The 26,814-nt window shown below is 44.8% G+C and overlaps 1 protein-coding gene and 1 long non-coding RNA gene across 5 annotated transcripts in view; one reads left to right on the top strand and one right to left on the bottom strand.

Moving 5' to 3' along the window:
- Nucleotides 1-26,814, top strand: part of LOC138282563 (uncharacterized) — an 822,484-nt gene that overhangs the window by 604,556 nt on the left and 191,114 nt on the right. The window lies entirely within an intron of this gene.
- Nucleotides 1-26,814, bottom strand: part of MYBL1 (MYB proto-oncogene like 1) — an 802,126-nt gene that overhangs the window by 574,756 nt on the left and 200,556 nt on the right. For all 4 annotated transcript variants that reach the window (XM_069220277.1, XM_069220274.1, XM_069220273.1 and 1 more), the window contains exon 5: nucleotides 10,966-11,186. In XM_069220277.1, coding sequence (XP_069076378.1) covers nucleotides 10,966-11,186 — 221 coding nt within the window. The remainder of the gene's footprint in view (nucleotides 1-10,965; nucleotides 11,187-26,814) is intronic.

The raw sequence follows: 26,814 nt of genomic DNA on the forward strand, positions 1-26,814 counted from the left end.
GATCTTGGGAAGAAACGCCTGTAAGGCCAGGTGCACTGCTCTTAGCTCCAGCCAACTGATATGCATTGATGCCAGATGCAGTGGCCATTTGCCACTTATTTGCAGATCCTGTAACACAGCTCCCCAGCCTTCCAGTGATGCATCCGTCGTTATGGTCCACGGAGCTGGCTGCTGTAGAAACGAAAGGCCGATTGATAGATGATGCCTTTGAGACCACCATCTCAGAGCTCTAAGCATTATCAGAGTTATTTGTATCTGATCCTCGAAAGTGCCTGACACTTGGAGCCATTGACAATTTAGTTGGTCCTGTAAGGGGCGCATCTTTAGACGGCATAGAGGAACCAGAGGTATGCATGAAGACATCATGCCCAACAGAGACTTAAACAGTCAGACAGTAACCTTTCTTCTTTTCTGTATGGAACTTGCTAGAGTCAGTAACCTTTGCTGCCTCTCTGACGTGGGACATTCCATGGTGGATTGTGTGTCCAGTTTCGCCCCTAGAAAGTAATATTGCGTGTTGGTAGAGGCTTGGATTTCTCCCAGTTGATGGTGAGTCCGAGGTTGGTTAGTAAGGAAACGCACTTTTTTGTTGATTTGTGCACTCCTGCGTAGGTCCTTGCCTTTATCAACCAATCGTCTAAGTATGGAAAAACTGGGTGTTTTCTCCTTCTGAGAAAGGCTGCGATTGGTGCTAGACATTTGGTAAATATTCTAGGAGCTGATTTCAGTCCGAAAGGAAGGACACAGAATTGAAAATGGCTGCTGGCTACGGTGAATCTTAAGTATTTTCTGTGGGCAGGGTGGGTGGGTATGTGGAAGTATGCGTCTTTCAGGTCTAGTGTAGACATGAAATCTCCCTGATTGAGACGCAGGAGGACGTCTTGTAGGCTGATCATACGGAACGATTGCTTTTTTAAGTAGACATTTAGCTCCCTTAAATCGAGGATCGGCCTCCAATCCTTCCACTTTTTCCGAATGAGGAAGAACCTGGAATAAAATCCTGTTCCTCAATGGGCTCGAAGCACCTTCTCTATAGCTCCTTTGAGAAGCATTTTGTCGATCTCCTTTTTGAGTTGTTGACGGTATCTTGAAGGAGTCCTGCAAGGGGGGTTGGAGGGAGCTATCTGGATAAATTCAAGATAAGTATGGCCCCGTTTCACTAATTGTAGGACCCACTTGTCTGAAGTAATGGTTTGCCATTGTTTGAGGAATAGAGATATCCTCCCGCCCAGAATGAAAGGAGGAGAACTGGACGTAGCCGGAGCCTCGGAAGCATCAGGTTCTACGAGCCGAGTCTTTGGCCGGGCGGGTTGAGCGTCCACAGCCTCCAGGTCTACCATAGGCAGGTTGTAGCGGCTGCCTTTGTGAGTAGTATTGGCGATATTGTTGGGAAGAGGAAGGATAGGCGGAATACCTGTGTTGTTGATATCCTCCTCTGTATGAGGGTTGGCCACGCCCTCTAGGTTGAAAGGAAGACTTTTGATATTGCAGGGTCCCTAGTGACCTTGCCGTGTCTGTGTCCGATTTGATGGATTGTAAGGCGTCATCAATGTGTTTCCCAATTAACGCCTGGCCATCAAAAGGTAAGTCCAAGATTTTATTTTGCACTTCTGGACAGAAAGAGGTAGCTTTAAGGCAACCTTGCCTTCTTAGCACCGCTGCACCGGCGAGTTGTCGAAAAGCAGTGGTTGCTATGTCCACTGCACAGTCTATAAGCTCTGCAGACGTGCGTTGACCCTCCTGTACCGTTTTGTTCACCTCTGATCTTGCATCTTACGGCAACTGGCTAATATAAGGTGCAATGTCCGCCCAAAGCCGTCTATCAAACCTAGCCAGTATTGCCAAAGAGTTGGCAGCTCTAGCTACTAGGCTAGCCATAGAAGAAAACCTTTTACCTATGTTATCTAGCCGTCTACCCTCTTTGTCTGGGGGTGCGGAAATCGGGGCAGAAGGATTCTTAGATCTTCTTTGTGCTGCCTGAGCTACCACTGAATCCGGAGGAGGGTGTCCCGTTAGGCATGTTGGTGCATCAGGTGCTTTGTATTTCTTATCCAGACGAGGCAGTACTGCCATAACTGTAGCCGGATTATGCATGACCTTAAGACCCTCTTCCCACAGGTAGTTTACCATCGGGATAGAGCACACGGATTTCTGAAAAGGCTCCTTAAAGTCGCAAAGAAAACAGTCTGTTTGCTTGGTAGGCATTGGTAAAGCAAAACGTTTGGCCGCTCTGTCTAGAAGATTGTGAAACCCTCCTATATCTTCTGGTGGGGATTACACCTTCGATTGAGAAGGAGAAGGAGGAGCAGGGATGATGTATTCGTCCCACTCTGAGTGAGTGTCCAGGAGCTCCCCTTCTTCCTGATCCCCTTCTGAGATATCGGTATCTTGAGGAAGTGTCATATCAGGAGTGGCCACATTCATGAGAGGTAAGGAAGTTGGCCTCTGGTGTTGATTGGTAACCCCAGAGACGGCCAACCAACATCGCTCTGAGGTCTGTTAATAGGGAGGAAGGAATAAATGCTCCCTGTTGGTATTGCTGCTGTTCCTAATAAAATTGAGGGTCATAGGCCTCTTCATACTCCTCCTCTTCCTGATACTTTCCGTTCAGTTGGGATGGACTGTGGGCTGTTCCAAATGGCCCCTCATCATCTGAGTCTTCGTCTCCCTCTAAAAGGTGTACTGGAACAAGGGAGGACACCTTACTAGGTGATGTATGAGTTGGCGTCCGCTTTTTCACACTTTTTAGATGTTTTTCTCTCGTCGACGGTGTCGGCGATGGCGTATACATAGACTTTGTCATAGACTGTCGTAGACGCTGGACGCACAGAGATTTTAATAGAAGAAAGTCTCGCCGACGAGTCTACCGTAGATGAAGTCTTCGAAGACGGTAGGGCTGACACTGACATCAACGGTGGGGTACCTGTCCTCGTCGACGGTGGAAACACAGAAGTAGATGTCGTCGCCGGAAAAGCACTCACCGACGGTACCGTCGACGATGAATCCGTCGACGATGCTTTTATCCCTAGTTACAGAGGATGGCTTCTTAAAAGGTACAGATGGTGGTACAGAGGAAGACTTCCTGTGCCTCTCTGAATTGGAAGAATGGCCTTCCCCTCTTTCCTGGAAACTTTCTTTGGGGAAGAAGATGGGCTGCGGCCCTTATAAGACCCTGAAGCAGTCTTTTTGTGGGCTTTTCTTGAGAGTTATGAGGGAAATCTGGAGCCTGATCTCACCCTCTTTGATGATCTCTTGGATGTTGAAGATTCATCACTCTCAGAATCAGAAACTGGGTCTTTCCTATGTTTTAGTTTCTGCAGCCATATCAATCTGCCTTCCCTGTCCTTTAAAGTTTTAGAGGAAAAGGTACGACAAATCTTACAGTCTTTAGCTGAATGATCTGGGTAAAGGCAGTAAATGCAGTCTTGGTGAGGGTCTTCAGAATGAAGCCTTTTCTTTCCACAAGTCTTGCAGTCTCTGAAGAGACCCTTCTTCTCCTTGTCAGACATAGTTGGAAAATAGTTGACAAATCAAGTTAGATAACTTTCTCTGAGAGAAAAATGTTGAAAAAAGGTGCGAAGAAAGAGCAGAGCTCTGAGGAGACTCCCTAGCACGACGTGCGGTAGAAAATCTGAGGTGCTGGAGCTTCTCTCAGGAGGATTTTAGAGGGTGCGGTCGCCTGATTGGTGGATGCTCACGTTTTGTCCTTTTCACAAAATGACTCTGATAGACTGTTAAATTGAAGAGGCTTAGGGCCTTTTTCTTTGTTATTATGTCTTGACATTACTTGTGTAAATTATACCGGGGACTCCCATCTCGACGACGGGGAATGATTCAAGCATATGAATCTATGAAAGTTCCAATACTGGAGTAATTATACTTTTTTTTTTTTTTTTGCAGAGATCCCACCAGTATCTTCTTCAGATACTCTCCCTCCTAAAGGAGGCGTCATCCATCTGGAGAAGAGAGTACCCAGGTGTGGAACCCAATGATGACACTACCCACTATGTCACCACAGAGAAGATAACATATACCACTGGTAGTAATTCATGGTTGAGGGTTTCCGACACAACTTTTGTGAGACTCTGGCATTAAGACCAATGTGTCTCACTCTCCTCCTGATTTGGTACTAACGGATTTTGAACTTGAGTGAACCCCTACTTTGCTTCTGCCCCCCTCCCCCCCCTTTGATTCATGATGGTTGTCTGGATGAACCATTGTGACATGCAGTTTACGAACCACTGGTGGAGTGTTCTTGAACAGGAGTGCATACCCGTTTTGCATGATATTTAAAACCCATCACAATGAGGTTGTGGCTTTCCACTCTTCCAGGAAGAATTTAATCGCTCCACTCACAGGAGTGGGAAACACTGAAGGGGTGTCTGACTCATTATTTGTTATGTGAAGAATTTTCTCCCTTGGACTGCGAAGGTTTATGTGGGGCCAACCTCCTTTTTTGTTAGCGACTTTGATAAGGCCTTTAAGATTGCCGCTGTTGTTGTGAATACTATTAAGGCCACCTACAGCTTTGAACGCTATGGTAATAAAACCACTTATCCCTAGATCTGTACTGTTGTTTGAACACTTTCCTTTGTTTTCCCAGACCTGCCACCTTTGTTGCGTCTGCTTCAGTCTTCATATTGATCATCTCCTCCTCTGTATGTTGGCCAAACAAGGAGGAACCTGAGACTGGCAAATTAGCGATCTTCAGCTGGGCATCAAGCTTTAGTTAAGACAATCTCAGCCATGACGCTTGCCACAAATAAAACACCATGACAAAAAGACATACCGGAGACCTAAACAGAATTCACTGCTGCACTAACTGACTGATTGGATATTAAGGCACCTTAATTACCAGTTCTAGAAAGTCTTTTTGTTTATCAAATGGTAAATCATGCATAAATGCCTTCATTCCATCCCAGATCTCCTGGTGTTATCTGCCTAAGAAGCCAGAAGCGTTAGCATTCCTTAAATGGGTGGAGGCTGTTCCACATACCTTTTTACCAAGGGCATTTAATCTCTTTCTACTCCTATCCGGTGAAGCTGTGGATTGCAGAGTAGAAGCATGTCTTCTCCTCACCGCTGTTGCAATTATTGAATCTGGTTTCCAGCCATCCTCGGAAAATCCAGATCTCGTTGCGGAGGCCTGTACTTTTTTAGGAGTCTTGGCATAGCAGATGTCACTGTGGCTGGAGTTAAGGAACTTATCCTTTACTATGTCAAGGGGACCAGGAAGAAAAGGAGAAGAGGTCTTGGTGTTGATGTGGCTGCAGAGTTTCTAGGATCATCAATACTGTTGGTTGAGGCATACCCACAGTTATATTTAACTTGGTGGAAACCCTTACTACTACACTTGAAAAGTCATAATATCATGCACTGGGAAAATCCTAGAAAGAGAATGAGGCGGAGAAGTTGGAGTATATGACAAATGAGTTGAGTGGAATAAGGCAATTTTGACTTTGACCTGTAGCGTGAGGGTGTCATGGATGCTCTGTCGGAAGTAGTCCTTGGTGGCGGAGTTCTAATCAGAAAAGGAGCTTTCCATTTTATAATAGGGGACATGGTTGCAGCTTTTGAGAACCTTTCCACTGGAGACCGATTCAAAGGGCATAAAGGAATCTGTAAATAACCATCTGCTATTATTATGGGCCTTATAGGAGGAAGTGTAATATCCAATTGGACCAACGCAGCCTCCAATGGCTAAGAAGCAGATGAATGTGTAGAAGGAGACCTAGACCATTCTAGAGAGGAGGATAGACTGGCTTGAGGTATTCTCAACAATGACAGAGGTGTGACTGATGTTGTGACTTCTTTGTTGGAACCAGCATCATTGACTGGGAAAGATGTCTTTGACGTCGAATGAATCTTCGTCTTCAACGTCTAGTGATGTGACTTCAACTCCGAACAATGTGATCTTGACATTTATCAGTGGCTTTTTGACGCTGAGTGAGAGTGCGATGGCGGTGAAGGTGGCGCCATCATAAATTTCCACATCGAGGGCCGTGATGGCAGCCTCGTCGCCAATTTGGATGCCAAGCGGTGATGATGGCGCATCAACATTGACTCTTCCTTTAATGGCGAACAAGAGAGGGCCAAACCTCTCGACGCGATGTTCTTGACGTCGGAGAATGGTGTTGATGACAGTGGCAATGATGCCAGTGTCAAGAAGTTGATTTTCTGTCTTTAGATCTCCCTCTGTGGGAGTCCATACCCAATTTTGGATGCTCTTCTACAGCTAAGAGGATGGTCCTTCCATTTTTAGGTCGAGCCAAGCGCTCTGACCTGCTGTAAGTATTGTAGGCTTTTAAGCACACCCATATCACGCCCATCATCACTTTCATTCCTTCCAGGGCTTGCCTTTCAAAAATCATTTGATGTCATTGGTAAATGCTTTACGCTTGTCCCGCCTTGAGGCTGTTTTTTGTCACACCTTGCAGACTGCCCCTGTTACACTAATTATTGCACGATTGCCGATATACTTCAGGTGGGCAAACTATATATTTTTTTTGTATCTCGCCTCTTCGTGCTGCATGGTGGCCATGGCACTCACAGTGCGCGTGAACTCGATCGGCGGTATAGGAGCGCTGGTCACATTGTTCACAGTTACCTAATCAAAGTAATTTCTTGTGGCTCTCCCCTTAAAACACTTGAAATTGGTAAATCCTTTAGGTTAAGCAGAAATCCTCAAAGCGAAAACGGCTCTCCCAGCACAGCGAAAGAGCTGATACTACAAAACTCACCCCATAATGCTTTGCAGGGCATTACTTTTACAAAACATTTTTGCTCATAACTCAGCCTGGGGTGGTCCTAGGGACAATGGGACCACCATCAAAAACGTTCAGCACAACATATTCTTTCTATCTAGGTCATCTATGGGTCCCCAACACTAGGTTAGTGGGGACCCCAAAGTAACAACCCCTGCCACCAAGTATCTTTTTAAGCTGTCATAGCTAGAATTCTTTTTTTGGCTTTTTTTTTTTACAGCTGGGGATAGCTTGTGTTTTAAGGGCCTTGTTGTTAATATCATTGCAATAAGGCTGTTACCCATAAAAATGTGTAATGCACTACTCCCTCTAGGGGCTAAATATGTGGTTACAGTGCATTATTTATTGTCATTTTCTTTTTGTGTGGTTATGCCCTCTAGGGGTTCATGACTATGTTTCTTTCAAATGTTATTTTCATTGTGATGTCCTCTAGGGGCTGTTCTAAGCATTACAGTCATATTAACATACTGAAATATTTGTGGCACGGAAACGCGCCCCATAATGCTTTGCAGGACATTACTTTTACAAAGCATTTTTGCTCATAACTGATCCTGTGGTAGTCTTAGCACAAGGGGCCCACCTTCAAAACGCTCTGTCTACGTCATATCTGGGTCCTCACACTAAGTTAGTGGGGACCCCAAAATAATAACTCCTCCCACAAATCAGTGTCTTTTAGCTTTCTCATGGCTAGAACATTTGTTTAACAGCTGGGAAAAGTTTTGATTAAAAGGTCTTGTTTATAATATTGCAGTAGGCCTGCTAGTCCCAAAAATGCTCTCTAGGGGCTAATTATATGGTTACACTGCATTAATATCTCCTGTTTCTAACATGGGGTTATGCACTCTAGGGTCTAACAATATGGTTACATGACCATGTTTCTTACAAATGACATTTTTTGTTATGGTGCCCTTGGGGGCTGTTTTGAGCATTACAGTCTACTGACAAAAGTGTATTTCTGATAAAGGTTTATTTTATTATAGTACATGTTTTAATAATCTCTCCTTATTACAATTATGGCCATCATTCAGGCCAACTTAACATCCTTATTACAGTATGACTGCTTAAACACTTTTGATATATTTTGGTGACCCTTTACGTTTATTTCTCCTCTGTGGCTGTCTTGTGTCTTTTGTTTTAGGGAATTCAGCAACTCTGATGGTGGAGTTGTGGACGTGATATTCTATTGGAATTAGCATGGCAGATGTAAATTAGGATTCTAAATGGCAACATTTGCTGAACATAGAGGAAGAAGATAAATTGAAGTGCTTTCATTATATGCAGGGCCACTGGAATTATATGGCAGGAAAATAAGAAATTATGAAGCAGGGTTGACCAAGTTATGTGGAAATAACAGTCCAGTTGTTAATTGACCATGCACATAGTTATAACTCAAGCAAATGTGAGACCTACTGCATTGCAAATGCATGTTTTTCTTTTCTTTTTCTCATCTTCTTCATTCATGTCTTGCATCAACCCACACAGGCTGATGCCCTCTATCCTTAAAAGTCTTTGACATTTTCTGAAAATGTCACATCCTTTTATGTGGTGTGAAGCTGAAAGGCACACCAAAAAGACTTTATCAGCATCACATCTCTCCTTCTTTCTTACACAGGATGGGCATTTGGTGAATAGAGAAGGCATTTTGACTACAATCGAATTCCAATGAGAAATAGCAAAAACTTGACTTCACTATTGGCTTTATTTGACTGGCACTGTCAGCTACTAAAATTACTATTAACTGGTTAGGAGCACTTCTATCATCAGAGCCCGTATATGTATGTTTTTTAACAACTGTTTTATTTTATGTTCTGGATAGGATTATCATTTTATATGTCAAAAGCCAATTTTGTATGATTGAAATGTTTTAAATGCCTTTTTGTGCTTTTATGGTCATTCAGGCAACTGAATAAAGATTTTGACTGACAGACTTCACTTAACAAAATGGATGTCAAACTGTTGAGTTCAATATATATATATATTTTTTTTACAAGAGATGAATATGAAGAGAAACAATTTTAGAGGTGTGAAAAACACTACAGGTGCTCAAAGATCCTGCCTGAAGGAGCAAGAAAAAAGAAATGACACAAACTGCCACTACAGCACACTGTACGATAGGGTGCCTCTGAAGCTGATAAAGTTACAGGCTTCTTTTCGGAGTTCCTAACAGTGGTAATCTATCAGGCTGCATACATAGGCAGCCCTTTGTCCATGACAAAGGGTTGAGCATTCAAAGGCCATGTTGCAGTTTTTCAGCAAATATTCTACAGCATTAAAAAAAAAAAGACATCACTGACCCACTAGACTGAAACTTTATGGAAAATTATTAAATGATGAACATTCTTCAATCTAACTTTCCTAAAGTATACATCTATATTAAAGAAGGTGTCCGGGGTCCACACTGGTAGCGGAGAAGTATTCAACGTTTATAACTTCAATAAAGATACCAACAATGCAGAACTAGGTTATATGAACTCACCCACTTTAGACTAGATTTAAGAAACCTTCCCATACAATATCTGTCTCTTAACTGACATTAAAAGGATAACCCACTCTCCAAATAGAAATCTTACTCAACATTATAGACACCACTTAACAACAGAAGCATCAACATACGTTTTTTACTTCTACATGCCTTGGTAATAATTTCCTGTGGTTGTTAATGATTGTGATTTTTTGATAACTATGTTAAGCAACAGAAGTTTTGTAATGTATGGGATCTTCTTCTCCTCAGCCACAAAAGAAAAGGAATTTGGACAGAAGAAAATGCCTTAAGGGATGTCAAAATATTTTGTTTTCTTTCTTCAATCTTGAAACCTCTTAACTTTGTAGTGGTATGCAATTAAATAGGTTCTCAGCTCTTGGGGCCACTATAGCTTGCGGGTCTGGGGCACAGTTGCGGGAAAAACATAGGTATTTATTTATCATCAGTAAATCTCTGGGCAGAAGAGTTAAGGAGTTTGTTTAGTCCTCAGGATTAGCTTAGAACAAACAGAGTGGCGGTACCTGTGCATATCTCAGATAATATACCACCTCTCACATTAAGGATTATCCATTTCCCTTGGCAAGTACCGGGACTTTACAGTGTTCATTAAAAAAAACTTTATTTTTTTTACATGTGAAGTGTAAAATTCATTAAGTTGAGATTTATTTGATATGAGATTAATTAAAGGTTTGGAGTACAATTATGCTGAGGCTCCTTAAGTATATAAAAAAGCATAAGGTTTTACATTTGTGCTTGAAAAGAGGTGCTAATATCAGCTTAAGGAAACAAAATGTGAACTTTACGAATCAGACTTTTTAAAGAAAAAACTGTTCTATGTTGACATCAAATGCTTAAGTCAATGCTAATACCCATTTGCAGAATCTGAATAGCCTACATTCCATTTCTCTAACCGATAACGCAAACTGAAATTACCCACAGCAATGCTGGTCTGTCTTTTGCTGTGGCTAGCGCAGGCAGAGTTTAAGTATGAACACAAATGAAGAAGCTTTACGCATCATCACACAATGGTGGCAAATTATAAAAGCTAAGAATGGAACAAGACATGACAAATTTGCACACCTACAAATGCAAAGAAAGTTGGTCATTTAAAATCAAGTGCCACTCGCCCACCAAGTCAGCTGATGCTCTGCCCTCTGCTCCCCTAGCAGAGGTCCACAAGCCGTATTTAGAGATTAATAGAGATTAAGATTCTCTTCTGCCTAGCAGAGATCGCTACAGCCCTTAGGGCAAAAGATGAAGTAAAGGTAGACAACTTTGCCAAGTGGGCACAATAATAAGCTCTTCAAAAACAAGTTTACAAAGCTGTTTGTAGTCAAAACCCAAAATCAATAGTCTCAACACAGGATTTTCACCCAACAAGTAGGGGTTGTTAATTGATTTCCCTGCATGGTAGTCATGTGGTCCTGGACAAGGCAATGTGGTGACTGTCACAACACCATAAATAGACTGGGATGACCAGCACTGTGACCTTATAGTCCAGTGGTAGATGAACCTTCAGATCAATAGTTTGACAGTGAAGGTTATGCCATCAGAAACCCTGATGCTGCCCCATCTGTAGATGGAGATGGTGAACTGTGATTGTGGTGAAAGTGTTGAGGCTTACTGGTCAACAATGAATTGCAAAATCACAGACAACTGGAAAAATATAATATACTGTGAAATTGTAAATCAGATGTACAGGAGAATTTAAAAAAATACCTTCCTGGAAGAAGTTTTGCAATTTCTGCCCACCGGTTTCCCAACCGTTTATGAGCCTCGTAGATGATTCTGTCCTCTTCCTCAGTCCAGGATGATTTCTTCACTTCAGGATTTAGGTGGTTATGCCATCTCTCTCTGCACTGCTTTCCTATTCTTCCTTTTAGGTGTTTTGCTATTAAAGACCATCGTTTTGGACCATACCTTTGAACTAGTTCAATAACCTATCAAAATATTAAGAAAAGTAAGCAGGGGAACACCTCAGAGGACACCCAAACCATACAATTTTCATTATATTAGTTTGAATGTCCTTCATAAAATAATGCACAATAAAAACATCACATGATATCAAGCAAACCACGCTGGAAGCCAAATACATTTGTTACGTGCACAGAAATACACACAAACCATTAAAAATCCCAAAACCATAAACAAAACATGTAGCATTAAAAATGTGTACAAATTCCAAGTAGTCTGTGTAAAGATCCCTAAATACATAACAATTGCTAGTCAAATATTGTACTGAAGTACAAAAAGAGATCAAGTACATGGAACAACTGAAGGATAAGAAGCTCAACCATGTGCCCAAAGAGTGTACCTTGACGAAAAGGCCTGTAACGTTAAAACTGATCTACCGCCCGGTGGATCCTGCTGTGATATTGCTCAAAAGGCAATTAGAGATGCAGTGAGAAAGTAACTAAAGGACAATGGTGTCAACTTGGAAAGCGAAGTTGGTTAGTGTTATCATGTCTGGTGTGGGTCAACATGCGCAAGGTAACCCCTCGTTATGACATTCAACGCAGGTGAAATGTAATGTGGAGGAGAGTTAGTGTTGAGGGAAGCGCCGTTGATGGAGGATGGGAGAAGTAGAAAATAAATCTGCGTGACTTACCTGACATTATTATGTCATTCTTTCACAGTTCGGCGCCGAACGATGTGGAGCAAGGTTTGTTCATAATATCGACCAGTAGACAGGCAGTGGTAAGTTAAAGTTGCGCTATATTGCCTTTGGACTTAGGAAATGATAGACCTGGCATCCTTGGTGTGGTCTCCCCTAACTTTTTGCCTCTCCCTCCCAGGTTGCTGGTATGTGCTGGACTCTGTTTTTGCTACTCTTGGACACTTTACCACTGCTGACAAGTGCTAAAGTGCATGTGCTCCCTGTGTGAAGTTGTATGTGTAATTGGCTTTTCCATGATTGGCCTATTTGGTTTACTAGTAAGTCCCTAGTACAGCACACTGGAGGTGCATAGGGCCTGTAAATCAAATGCTACAAGTGGGCCTGTGTAGGGAAATGCCTCCCTTGGCATGGTTACCCCCTAACCTTTTGCCTTTTGTTGATGCCAGTTATGTTTGAAAGTGTGCTGGGACCCTGTTAACCAGGCCCCAGCACCAGTGTTCTTTCTCTAAACTGCACCTTTGTTCCCATAATTGGCACACAGATAAGTCCCTTGTAACTGGTAGCCACGGTATCAAGGGCCCTGTGACCAGGGAAGGTCTCTAGGGGCTGCAGAATGCATTATGCCACCCTGGGGACCCCTCACTCAGCACATGCATACTGCCTCACAGCTTGTGTGTACTGATGGGGAGAAAATGACTAAGTCGACATGGCACTCCCCTCAAGGTACCATGCCCTTAACCCACTGCCTGTGACATAGGTAAGTCACCCCTCTAGCAGGCCTTACAGCCTTAAGGCAGGGTGCACTATACCACAGATGAGGGCATAGACGCATGAGCACTATGCCCCCAGTGTCTAAGCCAAACCTTAGACATTTTAAGTACAGGGTAGCCATAAAGAGTATATGGTCTGCGAGTCTGTCAATTATGAACTCCACAGTTCCATAATGGCTACACTGAAATCTGGGAAGTTTGGTATCACACTTCTCAGCACAATAAATGCACATTGATGCCAGTTTGGAATTTATTGAAAAATGCACATAGAGGGCATCTTAAAGATGCCCCCTGCATGTCAGTCCGACTCCTAGTGTTAGGCTGACCAGTTCCTGCCACAATCAGACGAGTTTCTGGCCACAATGGGGTGAGTGCCTTTGTCACTCTGTGGCCAGGAACAAAGCCTGCACTGGGTCGAGGTGCTTCTCACCTCCCCCTGCAGGAACTGTAACACCTGGCGGTGAGCCTCAAAGACTTATGCTTGTTGTTACAGCACCCCAGGGCATCCCAGCTAGTGGAGATGCCCGCCCCTCCAGACACAGCTGCCACTTTTGGCAGCAAGTCCGGAGGAGATAATTAGAAAAACAAGGAGGAGTCACCCACCAGTCAGGACAGCCCCTAAGGTGTCCTGAGCTGATGTGACCCCTGCCTTAGGAAATCCTCCATCTTGTTTTGGAGGATTCCCCCAATAGGATTAGGAATGTGCCCATCTCCCCACAGGGAGGAGGCACAAAGAGGGTATAGCCACCCTCCAGGGCAGGAGCCATTGGCTACTGCCCCCAGGCCTGAACACATCCCTAAATTCAGTATTTAGGGGAGACCCTGAACCCAGGAAATCAGATTCCTGCAATCTGAAGAAAGAAGGACTGCTGACCTGAAAGCCCTGCAGGGACGACAGAGACAACAACTAACTTGGCCCCAGCCCTACCAGCCTGTCTCCAGACTCAAAGAACCTGCACAGCGACGCATTCAGCGGGACAAGCGACCTCCGAGGACTCAGAGGACTGACCTGCACCTAAAGGACCAAGAACCTCCCGATGACAGCGGCTCTGTCCAGAAACAACTACAAAACAAGCAACTTTAAAGAGACTCCAAATTCCCACCAGAAGCGTGAGTCTGCACACTGCACCCGACGCCCCCGGCTCGAGTTTGGAGAAACCAACACTGCAGAGAGGACTCCCAGGCGACTCCAACGATGTGGACAACCTGAGTCGACCTCCCTGCATTCCCACAGTGACGCCTGCAAAGAGAATCCAGAGGCTCCCCCGACCGCGACTGCCTGGTAACAAAGGAACCCGACGCCTGGACCAAGCACTGCACCCGCAGCCCCCAGGACTGAGAGGAACCACCTACCAGTGCAGGAGTGACTAGCAGGCGGCCCTCATCCTAGCCCAGTCGGTGGCTGGCCCGAGAAGCCCCCCTGTGCCCTGCCTGCAACACCAGAGTGACCCCCGGGTCCATCCCTTGTTTTCTACGACAAACCTGACACCTACTTTGCACACTGCACGCGGCCGCCCCTGTGCTGCTGAGGGTGTGTTTTGTGTGCTTGTATGTCCCCCCCCCCAGTGCTCTACAAAACCCCCTTGTCTGCTCCCACAGGACGCATGTACTTAACTGCTAGCAGACTGGAAACAGAGCACCCCTGTTCTCCATAGGTGCCTATATGTTTTGGGCCCTCGTTTGACCTCTGCACCTGACCAGCCCTGTGTTGCTGGTGCGGTGGCTTTGGGGTTGCCTTGAACCCCCAATGGTGGGCTGCCTATGCCCAGGAGAATGAACTTGTAAGTGCTTTACTTACCTGAGAAATTAACAAAAACTTACCTCCCCCAGGAACTACTGATTTTTGCAGTGTTCACTTTTAAAATAGCTATGTAATTTTTACCAAAACTGTGTGTGCTGCTGTTTTAAATCAAAGTTCTATACTTACCTGTGTGAAGTACCTTGCATTATATATACTTACCTCAAATTTGAATCTTGTGGTTCTAAAAATAAATTAAGAAAATATATTTTTCTACATAAAACCTATTGGCCTGGAGTTAAGTCTTTGTGTGTTTGTTCCTCATTTATTGTCTGTGTGTTTGTATAACAAATGCTTAGCACTACCCTGATAAGCATACTGCTCGACCACACTACCACAAAATAGAGCATTAGTCTTATCTAATTTTGTCACTATCAGCCTCTAAGGGGAACCCTTGGACTCTGTGCACACTCTCTCTCACTTTGAGAAAGTATATACAGAGCCAACTTCCTACAGCCTACAGCAATGACTGTACCACCCACATGAGTAGCCCTGTAAACAAGGTTCAGACCAGCCACTGCAGTGTCTGTGTGTGCAGCTTTTGAACTGCTAATTCGACTTGGCAAGTGCACTCACTTGGCAAGCCTAAACCTTCCCTTTTTAAACATGTAAAGCAACCCTAAGGTAGGCCCTAGGTAGTCCCATGGGCAGGGTGCAGTGTATGTTAAACAAAGAAAATGTACTTGTGTGTTTTTACATGTCTGAACTGTGAAATGCTGCCAAATTCGTTTTTCACTATTGCAAGGCCTAGCCCTCTCATAGGTTAACATGGGGGCTGCCTTCAAGTATCCTTAAAGAGCAGCTTCCCTTTGAGAGCTGATGGAAGTTTGGGGTCTCTGAACTCGCAATTTAAACATACATCTTTTAGTGAAGTTGGTTTTTAGACTGTTAGTTTGAAAATGTTACTTTTAGAAAGTTGGTGTTTTCTTGCTTAAACCATTCTGTGACTCTGCCTGTTTGTGGATTCCCTGTCTGGGTCAGACTGACAGGTGGACTGTTTGTGAATTTCCCCTAGACAGTGACACAAAGGGAGCTGGGGTGTAGCCTGCATTTCCTGATGAGACATCTGGAACAGAGTGGAGGGAGGAGTGGTCACTTACACAGGAATGGGTTGTGCCTGCCCTCACACAATGAAGTCTCCAACCCCCTGGTGTGTGTCTGGGTCCAGGACTGGGCAAGGCAGGATCCTGTACACAACAAAGACTTTTCTTTGAAGTTGGGCAACTACAAAGGTGTATAAGTATTGGGCCCAAAACCCCAGACGTTCAATTACTTCAAGGATTCAAGAGGAACCTCTGCCAAGAGAAGAGTTGAAGAGATGTGCTTTGTTGGGTTATCCTGCAGTTGCTGCTTCTGCCTCAGAAAGGGGACAAGACTGGACTTTGTGGTCTATTCCTGCTTGAGAGGTATCTCCAAGGGCTTGGATTGAGCTTGCCCCCTGTTATGAAGTTTCAGGGCCAAAGACTTCTTCTCCCAGCATTTGGACTCTCTGCTGAGACTCCTGACGTGCCAAATGGTGTCAACTTGGAAAGCGAAGTTGGTTAGTGTTATCATGTCTGGTGTGGGTCAACATGCGCAAGGTAACCCCTCGTTATGACATTCAACGCAGGTGAAATGTAATGTGGAGGAGAGTTAGTGTTGAGGGAAGCGCCGTTGATGGAGGATGGGAGAAGTAGAAAATAAATCTGCGTGACTTACCTGACATTATTATGTCATTCTTTCACAGTTCGGCGCCGAACGATGTGGAGCAAGGTTTGTTCATAATATCGACCAGTAGACAGGCAGTGGTAAGTTAAAGTTGCGCTATATTGCCTTTGGACTTAGGAAATGATAGACCTGGCATCCTTGGTGTGGTCTCCCCTAACTTTTTGCCTCTCCCTCCCAGGTTGCTGGTATGTGCTGGACTCTGTTTTTGCTACTCTTGGACACTTTACCACTGCTGACAAGTGCTAAAGTGCATGTGCTCCCTGTGTGAAGTTGTATGTGTAATTGGCTTTTCCATGATTGGCCTATTTGGTTTACTAGTAAGTCCCTAGTACAGCACACTGGAGGTGCATAGGGCCTGTAAATCAAATGCTACAAGTGGGCCTGTGTAGGGAAATGCCTCCCTTGGCATGGTTACCCCCTAACCTTTTGCCTTTTGTTGATGCCAGTTATGTTTGAAAGTGTGCTGGGACCCTGTTAACCAGGCCCCAGCACCAGTGTTCTTTCTCTAAACTGCACCTTTGTTCCCATAATTGGCACACAGATAAGTCCCTTGTAACTGGTAGCCACGGTATCAAGGGCCCTGTGACCAGGGAAGGTCTCTAGGGGCTGCAGAATGCATTATGCCACCCTGGGGACCCCTCACTCAGCACATGCATACTGCCTCACAGCTTGTGTGTACTGATGGGGAGAAAATGACTAAGTCGACATGGCACTCCCCTCAAGGTACCATGCCCTTAACCCACTGCCTGTGACATAGGTAAGTCACCCCTCTAGCAGGCCTTACAGCCTTAAGGCAGGGTGCACTATACCACAGATGAGGGCATAGACGCATGAGCACTATGCCCCCAGTGTCTAAGCCAAACCTTAGACATTTTAAGTACAGGGTAGCCATAAAGAGTATATGGTCTGCGAGTCTGTCAATTATGAACTCCACAGTTCCATAATGGCTACACTGAAATCTGGGAAGTTTGGTATCACACTTCTCAGCACAATAAATGCACATTGATGCCAGTTTGGAATTTATTGAAAAATGCACATAGAGGGCATCTTAAAGATGCCCCCTGCATGTCAGTCCGACTCCTAGTGTTAGGCTGACCAGTTCCTGCCACAATCAGACGAGTTTCTGGCCACAATGGGGTGAGTGCCTTTGTCACTCTGTGGCCAGGAACAAAGCCTGCACTGGGTCGAGGTGCTTCTCACCTCCCCCTGCAGGAACTGTAACACCTGGCGGTGAGCCTCAAAGACTTATGCTTGTTGTTACAGCACCCCAGGGCATCCCAGCTAGTGGAGATGCCCGCCCCTCCAGACACAGCTGCCACTTTTGGCAGCAAGTCCGGAGGAGATAATTAGAAAAACAAGGAGGAGTCACCCACCAGTCAGGACAGCCCCTAAGGTGTCCTGAGCTGATGTGACCCCTGCCTTAGGAAATCCTCCATCTTGTTTTGGAGGATTCCCCCAATAGGATTAGGAATGTGCCCATCTCCCCACAGGGAGGAGGCACAAAGAGGGTATAGCCACCCTCCAGGGCAGGAGCCATTGGCTACTGCCCCCAGGCCTGAACACATCCCTAAATTCAGTATTTAGGGGAGACCCTGAACCCAGGAAATCAGATTCCTGCAATCTGAAGAAAGAAGGACTGCTGACCTGAAAGCCCTGCAGGGACGACAGAGACAACAACTAACTTGGCCCCAGCCCTACCAGCCTGTCTCCAGACTCAAAGAACCTGCACAGCGACGCATTCAGCGGGACAAGCGACCTCCGAGGACTCAGAGGACTGACCTGCACCTAAAGGACCAAGAACCTCCCGATGACAGCGGCTCTGTCCAGAAACAACTACAAAACAAGCAACTTTAAAGAGACTCCAAATTCCCACCAGAAGCGTGAGTCTGCACACTGCACCCGACGCCCCCGGCTCGAGTTTGGAGAAACCAACACTGCAGAGAGGACTCCCAGGCGACTCCAACGATGTGGACAACCTGAGTCGACCTCCCTGCATTCCCACAGTGACGCCTGCAAAGAGAATCCAGAGGCTCCCCCGACCGCGACTGCCTGGTAACAAAGGAACCCGACGCCTGGACCAAGCACTGCACCCGCAGCCCCCAGGACTGAGAGGAACCACCTACCAGTGCAGGAGTGACTAGCAGGCGGCCCTCATCCTAGCCCAGTCGGTGGCTGGCCCGAGAAGCCCCCCTGTGCCCTGCCTGCAACACCAGAGTGACCCCCGGGTCCATCCCTTGTTTTCTACGACAAACCTGACACCTACTTTGCACACTGCACGCGGCCGCCCCTGTGCTGCTGAGGGTGTGTTTTGTGTGCTTGTATGTCCCCCCCCCCAGTGCTCTACAAAACCCCCTTGTCTGCTCCCACAGGACGCATGTACTTAACTGCTAGCAGACTGGAAACAGAGCACCCCTGTTCTCCATAGGTGCCTATATGTTTTGGGCCCTCGTTTGACCTCTGCACCTGACCAGCCCTGTGTTGCTGGTGCGGTGGCTTTGGGGTTGCCTTGAACCCCCAATGGTGGGCTGCCTATGCCCAGGAGAATGAACTTGTAAGTGCTTTACTTACCTGAGAAATTAACAAAAACTTACCTCCCCCAGGAACTACTGATTTTTGCAGTGTTCACTTTTAAAATAGCTATGTAATTTTTACCAAAACTGTGTGTGCTGCTGTTTTAAATCAAAGTTCTATACTTACCTGTGTGAAGTACCTTGCATTATATATACTTACCTCAAATTTGAATCTTGTGGTTCTAAAAATAAATTAAGAAAATATATTTTTCTACATAAAACCTATTGGCCTGGAGTTAAGTCTTTGTGTGTTTGTTCCTCATTTATTGTCTGTGTGTTTGTATAACAAATGCTTAGCACTACCCTGATAAGCATACTGCTCGACCACACTACCACAAAATAGAGCATTAGTCTTATCTAATTTTGTCACTATCAGCCTCTAAGGGGAACCCTTGGACTCTGTGCACACTCTCTCTCACTTTGAGAAAGTATATACAGAGCCAACTTCCTACAGCCTACAGCAATGACTGTACCACCCACATGAGTAGCCCTGTAAACAAGGTTCAGACCAGCCACTGCAGTGTCTGTGTGTGCAGCTTTTGAACTGCTAATTCGACTTGGCAAGTGCACTCACTTGGCAAGCCTAAACCTTCCCTTTTTAAACATGTAAAGCAACTCTAAGGTAGGCCCTAGGTAGTCCCATGGGCAGGGTGCAGTGTATGTTAAACAAAGAAAATGTACTTGTGTGTTTTTACATGTCTGAACTGTGAAATGCTGCCAAATTCGTTTTTCACTATTGCAAGGCCTAGCCCTCTCATAGGTTAACATGGGGGCTGCCTTCAAGTATCCTTAAAGAGCAGCTTCCCTTTGAGAGCTGATGGAAGTTTGGGGTCTCTGAACTCGCAATTTAAACATACATCTTTTAGTGAAGTTGGTTTTTAGACTGTTAGTTTGAAAATGTTACTTTTAGAAAGTTGGTGTTTTCTTGCTTAAACCATTCTGTGACTCTGCCTGTTTGTGGATTCCCTGTCTGGGTCAGACTGACAGGTGGACTGTTTGTGAATTTCCCCTAGACAGTGACACAAAGGGAGCTGGGGTGTAGCCTGCATTTCCTGATGAGACATCTGGAACAGAGTGGAGGGAGGAGTGGTCACTTACACAGGAATGGGTTGTGCCTGCCCTCACACAATGAAGTCTCCAACCCCCTGGTGTGTGTCTGGGTCCAGGACTGGGCAAGGCAGGATCCTGTACACAACAAAGACTTTTCTTTGAAGTTGGGCAACTACAAAGGTGTATAAGTATTGGGCCCAAAACCCCAGACGTTCAATTACTTCAAGGATTCAAGAGGAACCTCTGCCAAGAGAAGAGTTGAAGAGATGTGCTTTGTTGGGTTATCCTGCAGTTGCTGCTTCTGCCTCAGAAAGGGGACAAGACTGGACTTTGTGGTCTATTCCTGCTTGAGAGGTATCTCCAAGGGCTTGGATTGAGCTTGCCCCCTGTTATGAAGTTTCAGGGCCAAAGACTTCTTCTCCCAGCATTTGGACTCTCTGCTGAGACTCCTGACGTGCCAAGTGGTGCCTAATCCAGTCCCTGTGCCCTTGAAAGGAGCTGGTGGTGGAAAATCAGTAAGAACCAAGTGCACCAACTGCAGACGACCCGGTCTGAGGCTGTTGCCCAATTCCACGAGGCCCCTTGCAACTGAAGCCGTGGTCCTCGCTGGAGAGCAATGACCCCGCAGAAGGCCGGACACCACAGCAGCCTCGACGAAGTCCGCAACTCCGTGAGTCCCAAGTGGCGTGTCACTGACGTCCATGACACCTGACTTCGCCGCACCACGACATGACTGCCAGATATCGAATCCACCGGAAGTGTGCGGATCCAATGCCTCGCACCAACGCTGCCTCACCTCCACCGCTCCGCAGCAGGGACCCGACGTCTTTTCATAACACCTCTGCTCCTTCACTCTGCAGCACCAGAACCGATGCTGCATCGGATCCAGCGACGCCGCGATCCACGGCTCCGTGAACCGGCTTGTTTCTTCATTTTCACAAGGTACTGTACCTGGGGTCCGTGTGACTCCATGACTGGCGCCATTAGCGTTGGATTGATGGGTACGACTCAGTCACAACACCGTGATTTGTGTTTGTAAGCGCTATATTGAAGTTTAATCTTTTAAAAATTCATAACTTTGTGTCTGTATAATGGATTTTTGTTGTTTTGGTCTTGTTTTGTTCAGATAAATACTGCCTATTTTTCTAACCTGGTGTTGTCATTCTGTAGTGTTTTCACTGTATTACTCTGTGTGTGTTGGTGCAAATACTTTACACATTGGCTGTGGGTTAAGCCTTTCTGCTCATGCCAAGCTACCAAAGAAGCGAGCAGGGGGTTAAGCGGGTATGTTTCTCCTTTGTCCTGACTAGAGTGAGTGTCTTTGCTTGGACGGGGTGCAACTTGACTGCCAACCAAAGACCCCATTTCTAACAGGAACGTAAAGGACAATCAGTTGTTAAGGTCTCGTTATGTTACTGGTGCCACATCAGTTGATACACTGAGGTCATGAGAGGCTGGCATCCCACGTTGAGTTGCTGCCCTGTGGAGTTAGTCTAGTTCCTTTGGCTACATTAATCTACGCATCATCACGCTTTGCATTGCTGCCCCGCAGCGTTTTGTGCTCTATCAGCCATAGAATTCAACGTTTTTCAACATTGATTATATCTTTAGCTGTCATTTTAGATGAGGAATACAAATGTGACCACTTTTCTGCAGCCATCATTGTTTGAGGCAAGCATCCTACTCCTATTGATAGAAAGCAGAATTTTTTTTCAGTTGGGTTAGATTTTTATTTGACAAACTCACGTCAGGCATTGTGAATGAACGGGCCATTTTAGACTGGGAGAGCTCTGGTTATCCATCCCTGGATATTGTCATTAAGGGGATACATAGACCTTATGCTTATCCTGTTGAACATTTGGCTGGTTGTTAAAAGATTATTTGAGGAGATATCTGTAGGTAACTTTTTAATATTTTTCCCTGCTGCTATTCATAAATATATCACTATGCAGTTTGAACCGCCTCCTAAATTTCTTTAGAGGAAGTGTGAACCACTTATTCCATGGTCCAGATGGAAAGGATAGTTTTTTCATTTGTATGAAAGCCATTAGCCATTGTAGCTGATAATACATCAGGTGAAAGACAGAAAACATATTTTGACATTGTTTTAAAAAAGTGGTCTTTAGAACTTTGCCACAAGGGAGATCCAAGGATGATGGAGGCAATTAATATATAGCAGCTCTAATGAGAATGCAAAAGAGGTTTACACCTATTGTTAGCATTCATTGGATAGATTCAAATTATATACCACACATCAAAGTGAAGCTGACTTGCTCTATGACTTTGTAATAGCACTTAGGGCATGGTCTATGTCCTGCAGTTTTGATGGTATGGCTGATGAATTGATCCGTGATCAGATGATTGTCAATTTAAGGAACAAGCAAATCCAGGAACACCTTTGAGTATTAGGTAATCCCACATTGAATGACACCATTGCTACAACCAAGGTGACTGAACAATCAGAACTCTTGATGAAAACAGTTGGCAGTGAAATATCAGATAATAAACGTGCTGTTGTGTCAGACATGAAGGACCACCACAGTGATTCTGAATGGTGCGGAAAAAAAGATGTGAAAATGCTTATGTGTTGTAAATGTGGTCGTAACAAACATACTGCGCCTTCAACATTTTGTCTTGCACAGGGAAGGATTCTAAAATGTGTGGAAAGTAGGACACATTTGATATGTAAATGAAGCTTTTGGGAATGATGTGCATGATGAGAAATTTAGTGGGGAGTATGAACAAGGGGCCTTTCTGGAGTTGAGAGAAGTAGTCAGCTCAGTTATGAAGGGTGATGTGCACAAACTTTCTGGACCCCCGTTCTGTATTGCTGAGGCTTTAGGAAAAGAGAGGAGACTAATGGCAGACTCTGGATCTCCTTGGACAATTATTAATTAAGATGGGCTGCACAGAGAGCATGCAGGTCAAGTAGAAGAACATGATTTAGATCCACCTGATATCATTGCTGAAACGTGTGGAAGGAGAGGGATTGACATGATAGCTTTGGATTACTGAAGGGGTTCTTCCTCAAAATTAATTTAAAGATTAATGCTGTTGCTGTCAAACATAAATTGAGAACTGTTCTGTTAAGCGTGAGGGAAGATATGAAAAATCTATTGCAGGGTATAATGGAAGGGAGAGTTATCCAAACAGTTTAGTCAACTGAGTGGATTTCTCCCATTGTGCTGGCAAGTAAAGGGGATGGTACGTTGCGTCTGTGTGTTAACGTGGATTAAATGCTAACATCATGATCGATTCTCATCCTCTTCCTAACATTAACTGGTGTGCATATTGGAAGTTGTAAACATTTTCCCAACTTTGGGTTTGTGTTCAACAATCGAGTTATGCTGGCACCTTATTCATAATAAATACTGCATTTCTGACACCTGTGGGTTTATTCCAGTTCAAAAGAATGCCATTTGCACTAGCGTTAGCTGCTGCTTTTTTCCAAAGGGCTATGTTTTACATTTTCAAGGGTTTAGAAGAATTTGTACACTTTTTTCAGGATAATATATTGGCCTTCTCCAGAACAGAAGAGGTGTATGTAGAACATATTAAAGAGGTCTGTGTAAGGTTGCAAGAAAAAGGAGTACCATTGAACCTTTGGAAAATGTAAATTGTTCCGAGATCAGGTTGGGTATATGGGTCATACCATTAAAAGGTCAAGAGGCTGTGCCTAAGGCTTCATTTGTTAAAGCTATTTTAAATGCCCCTGCACCAGATACTAAGGAAAAACTTAATTTGCTGAGCTGTGTGAATATTCCAACAAAGGAATAGCTCATTTTCTTTTTAGACAATGGAACCGTTGAGAAAGTTGGTGAAGAAAGATGCCAAGTTTGAATGTTTAGCTGAGCAACAAAGGGCATATGGATTCATTAAAACCGATATAGTGAACTGTCCCACACAACCTTTTTTGTGCAGGGAAGACGCGCATGACCACTACTGATGCCAGTTTGTATGGTACAGGTGTGGTGTTATCTCAGAAGCAAGGGAGGAGGGGTTGTAATTTGCTTTTACATCCCATACATAGCCAATTGCTCGGATTGGTGCTTTGGTGCCTGTCACATCCGTGAGAAGGGAGGAGAAAGGAGAAGGCCGCCTGCTACACACCAGCTCTCCTATTAACCAGCCTTTGTTCCGCCCTGTAACACCTGCTGGGTCTGTCTGACCAACTGAACGGCTGCCCAGCCTCTCAACCGCTGTAGAGTCGGAAACAGCTAAGATCTGAGCGTCAGGGTTCTCGGACACAAAGGAGCCTGTGAAACCATGGCCTGTGGGCAGCGTGCTGGGGGCTGTAGTTCACTGGCTGTGGGGACAGGCTGAAAGTGCTCGGAGTATCTTCAATTTGCGGTGGGCAATTGCAGTGGCAAGGGACCGCAAGGAACAAGGAGGGGGAAGGTGTGCAACAGTGCGTTTGGCACTGCAGGGTTAGCTGTGAGTCTCAGATGAAGCCTATATAGGCGTCAGTGGGGTTTGATCACAGCTGAAGTCTCCCACCTTCTCCTCTCCTCCCCCCCATCTCATCCTCTATTTAACTTTTGTGCTGCAAGGATAGCTGGTGTGCTTGTGCCTCCGGCCAGGGGGGGCCTCTGTTGTAGCCCTTAGAGGGCTTTCTTGCCATTCATGGGCTACAATCTATGAGGTAGCCTGTGAGAATGGTGGCATCAGCGTAGTCGCAGGCTGCAACACTGCTTTTTTGGAGTAAAGTTGCATTGCACTCTGTACTCCTGCCAAATCATAGACATCACAGAGGCTGGCGAGGAGGAACTAGGGCTACTATACCCTTCGTAGTCCTCATGGATTTTTTTCTTGACTTTACTTAGTGGACATCGCTCTGGTGACTTGCCCTTCAGGCTCTTGCTTAGTTCCTTCTCTGTTAATATGTCTTCAGTGTGTGGCTGGTCCCTCAAAGTGCTACAATTCACCACTCAACCTTTACCTGCACTCTAAGTGAGAAGTATGGACTGAACCCTTTCCTGGCATGAAGACAAGGTAAGGCATGAAGCTTTAACATAAGCTGTGGCTGCGGTTATTTTTCTATTACTGCTCATGGAGGGGCTAATACGAACAATTTTAATACATCAGTTAAGCCACCTAAGGGAATAAGCACCAGGAAATCCACAGTGCCACCAACCTCCTAAAAAGATTAGATCATTGCGGGTTATGGCAGCCTCCCAGCCAGCGGGAAGAAGAAAAAATAACCTTAAATCACTTCCCACTTTAAATAACACCAAATCTAAAATTGCACAAGGTGGGTAGAGCTTGATTTCATCCAGACCAAGAATTGTGAAAAATATGCAAAGGTTCCTGATAAATTGAGCTTTTTAAAGGATCCTGGTGAAACAATAGTATCCTCGACAGAGAGAGACATGAAGGGGCATGCAACACCGATCTCTCCCCAAAGGCCTTACTGTGCAACCTAAGTACTGAAAAAGAAGGTAAGGAATTTAATAAGGTGAATTTGGATGCAGTTTGGGGACCTGTGTCTGACTCCAATGTAATTAGCCAAACATCTCCTCTCTGTAACATTTTGCAGTCTCCTCTGCATCCGTTTCCATCTCCCCATCTGTTCGGTTCCGCCTCCAATCGATGTTAAAGTGGTGACAGTGAGTCAACTGGTGCAGCAATTATGCCTGCAACGTCACCAAAAATTTGGATCCCAAGCTTTACCCTCCTCTGACTTCGTAAGATTAAATAGTTGAAAGGCAGCATGCCCCATTGAATACAACGCATCCCAAGGCTGACAGCGAAGCTACTAATGAACTTAACGAACTAACAGAAAGACACGTCCGTGGGGGGTAGGTCAGGGTCTATACCCTTAAAGGGTCTTAGAACATGTATGCATGGGGGCCCCACCACAGACGGGATTAACACAGCAAAAATTAAACTCAAACAGCAATGGACTCCGCTATACAAAACACATAAATCAATGTCTAACTCAGTGTGAACTCAAAAAAGAATGGACACACTCTCCACTCAAAAGCAGGCTAAAATGGGCCACTAGATCTGCCCACTGTTTAAAATATCCACTAGACTTTATTTCTACAGATGCGTTGCCTAGGCACCCGCTGCCATCTTCTTTGAAGCCTCTCTTAAAACATTCATGCATTCTTCAGAAAGGCCTTAATGTCCATGTTGGAGCAATTCAGGTGCCATGCTGTCAAGTTCAGTGAGGGAAGGTTCAGATGTAGAATCTGTCCTTCAAACTTGTAAAGGCGATCCTGCCTGCACAACAACCCTTTTGTGTGGTCTCTCTGACAGATGTAGAAGGTCCATGAACCACCACTGGCAAGGTCACTCTGGTGCTTTTAGAATCTGGTCTTGGATTTGTACAGTTTGACAATCACTGAAGGAATGAGGAAAATTGGTGGAAATGCGTAAAGAAATTTCCCTGACCAATTTATCAAAAAGGCATTCTGACTCCAACTCAGGTTGAGCTAATCTTGACACATAATCGATGTATTTTTTTGTTGTTGTTTATGTTTGTGAACCAGTATATGTGAGGATATCCCCATTCCCGAAAAATGGGTTGCAAAATTTCCTTGTTTAAAATACAGTCATGATTTTTGTTGAAGTATAGACAGAGTCTGCTTGGCTATTTTGAACTCCTAGCACATGAATGGCTCTTATCGTTAAGTTCCTACCTATCAACCATTTCCAAATAGGTTGAGATTTGAGAGAGAGATGGATCCCTCCCTGTTTGTTTAGGTAATGCATAGTTGTTGTGTTGTCAGTTGTGTAGTCAGTTTGAACAAGGACAGACTTTAGGATATTGCGGGAAAGAAGGATTTTAATGCAAGGTGAACTGCTCTCAATTTCAGCCTACTGATGTGATAAGTCTTCTCCTTGTCCAAACAAATTTCCTGACCCTGTAGGGAGCCCATGTAAGCCCCCAGTTCTTGAAGAGGATCATCTGTGATCAGTGTCAGAGGTGGTAGGTCCTAATGGAATGGTATTACTACCAGCTGGTTCTTCCACTAAGACTACCATGGGAGAGTTTGGCATACAGCCTGCTTTAAGGTCAGCTTGTCCTCCCTGCAATTGGAAAGGTGATTC

The sequence above is a fragment of the Pleurodeles waltl genome, chromosome 2_2 (genome assembly GCF_031143425.1).
Source record: "Pleurodeles waltl isolate 20211129_DDA chromosome 2_2, aPleWal1.hap1.20221129, whole genome shotgun sequence".
Classification (NCBI taxonomy): domain Eukaryota; kingdom Metazoa; phylum Chordata; class Amphibia; order Caudata; family Salamandridae; genus Pleurodeles; species Pleurodeles waltl.